This window comes from Podarcis tiliguerta (genome assembly GCF_965153285.1).
Source record: "Podarcis tiliguerta genome assembly, chromosome: 7".
In the NCBI taxonomy this organism is placed as follows: domain Eukaryota; kingdom Metazoa; phylum Chordata; class Lepidosauria; order Squamata; family Lacertidae; genus Podarcis; species Podarcis tiliguerta.
Window position 1 is genome coordinate 44,129,300 of NC_139540.1, and position 9,927 is coordinate 44,139,226.

The window sequence follows — 9,927 nt, forward strand, 5'->3', positions numbered from 1 at the left end:
CCTGGATCATGAGAAGACGGCAGTGAAGGCAAGGATATCCGATCCAGGTTATCAATACATAGGGGAAAGTACTTCCTCCCCGAATATTCCCCCCCCCCACACACAGTTCCTGTGCCTTTAATCTATCAAAGAAAGACAGGAATTCAACTGGTGCATCTTTCTGCTGCACAGAGATCCGATGGGAAAGCTGCACCTGTTAAATTTCTGTCGTGTACAGGTGTCAAGCGGTTAACATGCCGGTAAAACAAAGCTGGCAACTATTGATTTAAAATATGCAGCTTGCGCATAAGTACTGGCGGAAGGAGAGGCGCCCGCGGAAGAGATGCAACCTTCTGCCAATTCATTAACTATCCTGATGCTATACTGTTCAGTCTAGATTAAGGGGTACATCATGTTAGGAAACCAGAGTGGCTGCACAGGTACAGAATGAGTTAATTTGTCCGCATTTAATGATCTGGACTGGAGGATCCATGCCACTGATCCCTCAGTTGATCCCCAACTTAACCCACACCCGCTTCACCCGGAGTTACCTGGATGTTTTTCCCCGCGGGGAAAGCGGCGGGCCCCCCCACCAGCTTGCAGAAGAGCTCTCGGCGAGGCCTCCCGCTCTCGTCCTGGCCGCAGGTGTCGGTCGCCGAAATCTTGGCGATCTCCGCCAGGTTGAAGTAGGGCGGATGGAGGCTGAGCCCCGGCGCTTGGGACTCGTCCGGAGAACCAGCCACCCGAGGATCCGCCGAGCAGCAGCGGGACCAGAGCGCCAAGACGAGCCCGGCCATCGCTGGGTTGGCAGCCCGGCTCTTGGCCATCCTGCCTGGGCTCCCTTCCAGCGCGCACGAGGCGACCCCGGGGCTGCGTTTGTTTAAGGCGCGCGGAGCCACTGACCCGGGAGGGAAGGGCAGGAGGAGATGGGCCTCCCTCCGCTCCTCCTGCGCGCCTTTGTTTTGCGCCGATTGGCCCGAAGGGCGCAGAAAAGGGAAAGGAGCGGCGAGGCGGAGGAGGCGGAGGCAGCGAAGACACCCCCTGCCGCTCGGCCGCCAGCCTCGCAGGATCCAGGCGGAGACGCCGCCGCAGCCTACATTGTGGAGACTGAGTCCGAAGAGGCAAAGGGGCGGGTGGGGGGCAAGCTGAGAGACCTCTCCTTCAGCCCAGCCTGGGAAGCAGCCAGCAGTCATAACAACGGCCACGTGTAGGGAGGTTGGCAGAGAGAGACTAGCCCTCCATGGCATTTCACCCGTGGCTGCGATCGGGGTGCCAACTTGAATGAAATATTGGGAGTGGGGCAGGTATAATCGCATAATTGATCACATGATGCGACACACGCGCACCATTTCTATGACAATGTCCATCAACTTTGGGGGGCAGACCTCCTCAAATGTTTTATTGTGGTGGGGCGAAGGAGGCTAGGCGCAGACTCAACTTGACTCCGTGGCGTTTGTTTCCGTCTCTACAACTCTAGCTCAGGTTGAACTAACCAGTCTCTATCTCTCAGCATAGCCCCCCCCCTCACAGGTTGGTTGTGGGAGGGAAATGGATTGGAAGAACCATCTCTGTTAAATACAGAAAGTTAAGTAAATTAATAAATAAATTAGTCTTAATGATTGGCAACTGAATATCTGAAGTGTAACATTGAGAAGCACTGCAATGTTTTATGAGGTGATGGAGGTGATCTGAACAGTTATGTCTGGCGATGGCCCATTCACACTTGCAAGTAGGGACAGGGAGAAATCCAACTCAGTTTGTATTTAAGGAAACTGATTTGCACCTTCTGGAACAATGTAAGAACTGAAACACAGCAGTCCTTCAAAAGTTGTGCTAATATTAATTGTGCAGTGCAGCTCTCCAACCAATCAATGGTGGGTTTGTTTTGAAAGAAAAGCATATATTAGGGGAAGTGTGCATAACAATATACTAATGAAGATAACATACAGGGGTGCCTTTTATTAGGGGAAATTGCTTGTCAAAATGTGTATGTAATGTATTTATTAGGAGATATTTGCACTAAAATTCTAAAGAATTTCCATGAAGATATATATATATATATATATATATATATATATATTGCTGCAGAAATATGGAGAACTGTCTTTAATACTGGAAAAATGAGAAATGGAGAGAACCAAAATTGACAGACACTTCTATCCGAATGTCATCACCTGATGTTGCAGTCCATAAGATTTAAGTGATTAATATGTATGTGTGAATCAGACTGGTGACAGGGTTTGTGTGATGGGAATGAATAAATTACTAAAAAGCTAAGTCTGCCTCTACAACGCAACCCCCATGCACTGAACTTAAGATAAACTACTCAGGGTTATCTTTTTTAATAGCTTTAGCTACAAAAATAATATTTGTAATTCATAACCACTTAGGGAATGTAATAATATATTTTCCCCTCTCCTCTCCTCATCATCCCCAAACATCTTAAGACAACGTCCAACATCATCTGAGCTGGGGAATCAAGGATGGAGAACACTGCATGCACACACACGCACACACACACCCTCTATTGCTACATCCACAATGACTTTTGTATTGCTTCCTGTATAGTATAACAATAGAAATGGCAGCTTTTTGGATATATTGGTGATAATTATCAGTTAATAAGGCTTGCATGTTACACACTTATTGAGGTCTGACATGTTACACATGCAGCCACATTTTAATGCCTTTTGTTGTTGTTTTGGGGGGAAAGCCAGTTTTGTGAGTTATCAATTTAGAGCAGAGAAGCAGGATGATGGAGAGGAGCTGCTTCATCCTATCCCCATCCTCCTCCTGAAGTTTCCTTTTTGGAGCGGGGGAATGAGAGAGGAAGAGAATCAATGGGTAGGTTTGGTTCATGGGCGTAGCCAGGATTTTTGTAGGAGGGGAGGCCTTTTGTTAGGGGGGCAGAATCTCAGTTTGCTATGCATTTATATTCATTTTTATTGATTTGGGGAGGACACCCCCTGCCCCCCCCGGCTATGCCCATGGTTTTACATGCTTTTCTGTGTAATGTGTAATTGGGCCTTAATTTTTCAGAGTTGAAACATGTTGACTCAAACATATACTTCCTTATAAAGGTAAAGGTAAAGGTACCCCTGCCCGTACGGGCCAGTCTTGACAGACTCTAGGGTTGTGCGCCCATCTCACTCAAAGAGGCCAAGGGCCAGCGCTGTCCGAAGACACTTCCGGGTCACGTGGCCAGCATGACATCGCTGCTCTGGCGAGCCAGAGCTGCACACGGAAACGCCGTTTACCTTCCCGCTAGTAAGCGGTCCCTATTTATCTACTTGCACCCAGGGGTGCTTTCGAACTGCTAGGTTGGCAGGCGCTGGGACCGAACAGCGGGAGCACACCCCGCCGCGGGGATTCGAACCGCCGACCTTTCGATCGGCAAGCCCTAGGCACTGAGGCTTTAACCCACAGCGCCACCCGCGTCCCTATACTTCCTTATAGACTCTTGAAAAATGTTGACTTACACATTACACTAAACTTTTTTTCTGCAGTGTCAAAATCACCTTTCAGCAACTGTAAATGGAGACACTTCCTCTGCACATAGGCTGCCAGCGGCTACTTCAGCACTTTGTCAAGGTTAAAGCAGCATAAGTAAAGTGGCAGGATTACCTTATAACTTACTGCCAACATCTTCTTGGGGAAATTTTGATGAGCACAACTAACCGGCATGCTGATCTTGCCTTTATTCTTCAGCAACAACAGTGTGGACTGCATGCTGGTGAGTTTTAAACCCAGCCACAAGCTGGATCAAGAAAGTCCACCAGTTCTACTTAATTATTCAATTAGAAAATTGTGGGTTTTTTATCTTAATCACATTGCATTTGGAGTGTAAGACTTTTCCTGGAATAAAACAATATGTCAAGGGGAAAATTCATATACGTACATTTATTTTTAGAAAGCACTGACAGTACAATCCTACATATGTTTACTCAGAATGAGACTCATTGTGTTCAGTGGAGCTTACTGTAGATGGGTATGTATAGAATTTATGCCTGAGTTGTTGTTTTGGTACATATTCCAAGGCAAGCATATCATAAGCCCATGGGTAGCTTGTGCACTTACCATAAAGAGCTCAAAACCTGTTCAAACACATGAATGACAGGTCACAGCACGTTTACTTCATACAATGTTTACACTTGCCAGTTATGCATCTTCTGGTGTTCAAAGCTCAGAGATCCAACTTTGGACCCAGGAGGTGATTCATTGATTGATCAATGAGATAACAAAATGATGAACTTTAGAAACATTTGTGGTTATTTTTATTCAAATTATGATTTAGGTTTCCCAGTTCTCCCAGCTAATGGCTGTTAATATTTCCAGTCATCTTTCTCTTTTTCTTTCTCTTTTTCTCTCTCTCGGTTATAGAGGTCTTGGGAATGCCAACATATATTACAGCTTATGAATATTTCTCCTGCCTTTCACAGGGTTCCTGGTAGCAACACCCTTATCCTCTATGGAAGCCACATCCGATAGAGTTTGAGTAACAGAGCCTTTAGCAATGCTCCCCTTCAGGCAAATTAGCCCCCTTTATCTTAGGTCAGAAAGGTGCCATGTTTTTTTCCATGTATGCCGGAGGCCACAGTCTTGCTATCCATCTTGGTATCAAGGATGCAGACTGAATGTCACATTACTGCCTTTAAATCAAGCTGCTCACTGGGCCATTTGGCAAAAGCTAACATGTGGTAAGGGCAAGCTTTCAACTGATTGTCTGGATAAGCTCTAACACTTCTGTTTCTAATCCAAGACACATTGGAGAGTTGTACCCACTAACTTGATCCAGGGAAATGCTTACAACACTGTATGAGACACAAAGGAGTCATTTGTGTGCTTATAAGAAAAGAACAATTTAGGTATTTTGGCTTCTTTTCCTTGGTAAGATCTAGGCACTCTAAGTGAATTACACTGACTTCTTGTTTCTCTTGTCTTATTGGACTTTTGCCCAGCCCAGTGTTATATAAACATAAATAAAAAAACACTTGTCATTCCACAAAGGCATAATTAAACATCACTCTGAAACTCCAGCTGAGGCAATTCTCCCTAGAATTGATGGAATCGGTTTCTGAGTGCAGTAAAAATAGGGATGAGCTGCTAAACCTGCAATAGATGGATACATCTAGCCAAATCTTTGTTAGATGCTTAATGCAAAGACATATTGGTAGATAATAAAAAGACTCTCAGGGCTGGCCTAAGACGTTTTGCTGCCTGAGATGAATAAAAAGATGGTGCCTAGCCCACTTTTGCCTATACTGAAGCTGACCAGACTGACAGCTGAATCTTACTTCAACACTGGCAGTGGGACAGCATTCTCCACCACACCTTAAGACAGCAAATTAGCACAAGGGAACACAACTCTCCCCTAACATCTCTGCCACTGATTGCTCTCCAGAATCTGCTGCCTGAGGCTGGTTCTTCACTTTGTCTAATGGCAGAGCAGCCCTGGGGAATCATAAAAGTAGGGAACGACAGCTACATTTCGCTGTTCCAAGTGCTACTCAGGCAGTGTTGTCAGCTTCTGTCATGCCAAACAAATATTGCAGGGTGGGGGAATTCATGCTAAATCTTTTGTATTTCACATCCTGTTTTTAATGTGCTGCTGCCGCTGCCAGCGTTCCTTCTCTTTGTCATGTAGGTCAGGAAAACTGGCTACAGTGGTACCTCAGGTTACATACACTTCAGGTTACATACGCTTCAGGTTACAGTCTCTGCTAACCCAGAAATATTACCTCGGGTTAAGAACTTTGCTTCAGGATGAGAACAGAAATTGTGCTGTGGCGGCAGCAAGAGGCCCCATTAGCTAAAATGGTGCTTCAGGTTAAGAACAGTTTCAGTTTAATTCCAGAACGAATTAAGTACTTAACCCGAGGTACCACTGTATTACCACACTTTTGCCATTGCATTCAGAACAGCAACTTAAACAGCTGAAACATCATAGGGATGTCTTTTAAGCAAAGAGGCCCAAAGGCCCAGCCCCAGAATGAAGTAGTCCATCCACCACCCAGCCATAACCAGGCCCTGAGAACACACCTCCATTAAAGACAATGCTGGGCCACGAAGGAGTTTGTAGGCCAAGAAGGAGTTTGTAGTGTTATTTTCAGCTCTCCTACCCCACTATTAGCATTACGTGACTAAAGACTAACTTGATGTCCATTGATTTTGAAGGGTCTACTCTGAGTACGACTTCATCAGAAGCTACCCACTATATTCTCATTTAAGATGCTGTCATTATAACTCATATTAATGTCATAGCCAATTTATTTGTGTAGCACATTTTCCACAAATACACGGTGCTCAAAGCTCTTCAAAGGATAGACAATTTAAACAAAGGCTCTCTCCTCCATTGTCTCCTGAGACAGACGGATGCCAACAACAATAATACATTACAACTTAACATTACCAATTCCATAATTGCAGGTCATTTGAACATTATCAAAAGTTTAAATGGGCATAAAACGTACCAGTAGATCAGTTAATAATACCCAATACCAATAATATCAGTACTGCACCCATATTCAGCAATTCATTCAACAGTTGATAATTAGGAGATCTAACAAAACTAGTGGAAAAAAGAGAAGAATAACAAAATAGACTCAAGGCACTTTAAGCAGCCCATCCTGAACAACAGGAGAGATCCCCTTCTCACCAGGGCCTCCAGTCTCATGCCAGGAAAGGGCACCTTCATCTCCACAGCAACAGCTCTCTTGTCTCTGGGCAGTAGAGCCCCAAGAGAGGCAAGATGAGGAAAAGCCTCTCCAAGTCTTCAGATAAAAGCATGCATACTGTTCCTATACTCATGCCATGAATAAACAAATTGCCATCTCCACACCCAAAACACATACAGTACAGATAGCGTATTAAAAATAGGCTTTACTGGAGCGTAACTTTTTATTTCAGCTTGTTGGTAACCTAAAGCCTTTAACCTTCTGGATGCAGCATTTTTAGACTGATTTTAACAGCAAAAGTGCAATTCACTCACAAATTAAGCTCCCCTGTAATGTAAATGTGCATGGAAGGAAATGCTAAGAAAAACAGTAGAAATTCATTTTGCTGCTTTTATTGAGTCAACTGAGGACAGGTAAACAGTTAACTATGGAATGAGTCATAAAATACACAAAAGGGGAAAAGGGGAGACGGGAGGAATCTGAAAAGTTGGCAAAACAAGCCATGAAATCATAACCTGCACACAATGTACCAAAGCTGGATGGGGGAGGGGGGAATCCTCAGGGCTGGGAGGGGAGGAAGAAAGTATTTTAAAACTTATTGTAACTATACATATATGAGGAATGTTTGTACACCCTAAGAATGAAACTCAGCGATACAAAGAGCAACTTGAGTCCTGTTAAAGGTTTTAAGAACTGAAGCGGGTTCTGAACAGCATGCACAGTTATGCCACTAATTGGAAGCCAAAGCACACAACATGCCACAATCCTCTCTCCAGGAAACCACATTGATTCTCATGTATATGATGGAAAGTGAGTCAAGCACCTTTTCACCCTATTCAGTGAATCCCATGATGTAACTGACAAGTTACTTAACAACAGGAAAATGGGAATGCGTGCTTTGTTGTACTGGTTTGGGGACCTCCAGTTCAGTGGCTCACTTTAAGTTGTGGCATCCGATTTAAATCTTATACGAGAACTTTCCAACGCAATATACAGTTAATGTGCATGACTCAATGCCACAGGATGCGTGATGGTCATATATTATAAAAGAACCAGGCTATTTATTGTGGAATTCATGCTATTTCGTGCAGAATGCTATTGGCAGCTAGTTAATGCCATATAGCCACAACCTCTACAATATAGCAGGGGGAAAATTAACATGATAGGTCACTCAATTATTGATTTTAGTTCATGTACATTTACCATCAAGTATCCAGGACTGGTGATGCACAAAGCCAGAAGGCACATTCCTGTTTGATCAGAAGGAAAAGCTGTAAATTCAGTCTGTCAATATGACAACCAATCAATACAGAATAAGGCCCCATCTGTACTACACAGTACAGAGAGCTGCAATTCCCAGACTTCCTCTAGAAGTGGATTGTTAAAGCACTCTAAAAACTGTAGCTCTATGATGGCAATAAAAGTCTCCTAAAATCTCTCAACATACTTAAAAACTACAATTCCCAGTTTGAAGGAAGCCATGACTGTTTAAAGGAGTATGATACTGCTTTAAATGTCTTGTGCAGAGATGTTTAGGTATGGAACGAAGAGATTATCCCACTGATAAGTTACCTGTTGACGAGATAACAGTGACAGAAAATCCTGAGTGGCTGCTACATACTTCACACTGCAGCATTCTGCTGTGGACTGCAGTGGAATCTCCTTGAGTTAAAACTGCATGTATAGCTAAACGCTCTGGGGAAAGTATTTAATATGCCTGTAAATAATTTAAAGCACACTTCGAAAGCTGTTTTACTTTGAGTTTGTAAGAGATGAGTGATTTTCATAAGGTATTTCTAACACTCTTTGCTGCTTTGCTGGAGAGAAGAGTGCCCAGAATTCAATTAACTAAAGAGGAAGCAAAAGTTAATGAAAGGGCATGGCATTACTGGCCACAGGACATCATTTTAAAAATGTCAATGTGCAGATGCACGCGTTAAAGAGTTCTCAGTCTTCATGATGCTTCTTTTGTCTCTAGATGTTAAATCCCAGGGAGATTCATGCATGCATATATTTTTAAGACCCACCTTATTATTCTCATTCTTTATTATATTTGTGTATTGCCCTTTATCCATAGATCTCAGGGCGGTTCACAACATTAAATTACAATATAAGAAACACAAATTGTAAGTTGCTTTAAACTGTTTTTAATATTGTGTTTTAATGTTGTAACCTGCCCTGGCACCTTAGGGTGAAGGGTGGGTAATTAATAAATAATAATATTAAATTACGGATCTAGTATCTTGTGGCACTGCCAAAGAGCTTCATAGTTTTTTGTTGTTCTTACAAGCTGTTGTTGTTAAGTGTATATTTACATGCATATATGTACTCCAAGGCAAATATATAACATAATGAAAGCTCACAATACACTCCATGAGCAGAGAACATAGGCACTCAGTTTGGGGTATCAGCATGTAAAAGTCTGGAGGATGAACATCAGTGCCGCCCTTGGCTATATGCCTTCATTACACAGTGGCACAATGAAAAACTGGATCTATTTTTACAGTGCAGTCTGTAGGCAAGGATGTTATTAGGCCGTCGGTCTGGGGCATCTAACTGTAAAAATCAGGATCTATGAAAGTTGGCATTTCAGATCTGTGTTTTAGCATCATAGCTGTACCAAGCTAGTTGTTTTTTATTGCGCAATCCATGGGTATAGAATTGAGTTACTAATGCTCTAGTTGTAAAAGTCATGAAGTTTTATGTCTTAGCTCTCCATTCTTTTTACACCATTGGATTGAATATATTATTTGTATAGCACACTTTCTAGCATGGATGAAAGCTGTAATCAGATAGTGCATATACAAATTGTGAGGATTTGTGTCTCTGAATTTATACTGCAGCACTGCAGTATAAGTTGTGGATCTGTGATTTGTATGGAATACTCTGAAGGCAAAATGGTGAGTTGAACCTTCAGGTTTCCAAGAGGTCCAAAGTTTAACTTCAGAGGATGCTGAACCATGGTTAAATGCCATGAAGGCTGAACTTGATTCCTTAGAGAGGAACAAGACATAGGAACTAGTTCCAGGCCTGCCCTGGCCACAAAAGGTTTACAAAGTTCAATTATTGCAAAAATTTTCAGTGTTAATTTTATGCATTTTTAAAAATCACCATGGTATTTAACAATATTATCTCATGTCCTTTAGAGGAGAAATTGTGAATTGTAGAATTTTAAATACCTGTCATCATCCTTGGGTTCACTCAATTTTGTTTATAACACTCTTCCATTTTCTTCTAGTTGTGAGGGTGGGGGATGGGGACGGGCCTCACAAGT

At 42.8% G+C, this 9,927-nt stretch overlaps 2 protein-coding genes across 4 annotated transcripts in view; both read right to left on the minus strand.

The window, feature by feature from the left end:
• LAMA3 (laminin subunit alpha 3) overlaps window positions 1-1,173 on the minus strand; it is a 126,720-nt gene extending 125,547 nt beyond the window's left edge. For all 3 annotated transcript variants that reach the window (XM_083451495.1, XM_083451496.1, XM_083451494.1), the window contains exon 1: window positions 531-1,173. In XM_083451495.1, the coding sequence (XP_083307621.1) occupies window positions 531-1,172 (642 nt within the window). In that variant the 5' untranslated portion in view covers window position 1,173. The remainder of the gene's footprint in view (window positions 1-530) is intronic.
• Window positions 1-9,927, minus strand: part of RIOK3 (RIO kinase 3) — a 910,199-nt gene that overhangs the window by 790,956 nt on the left and 109,316 nt on the right. The gene's annotated exons all lie outside the window — the stretch shown is intronic.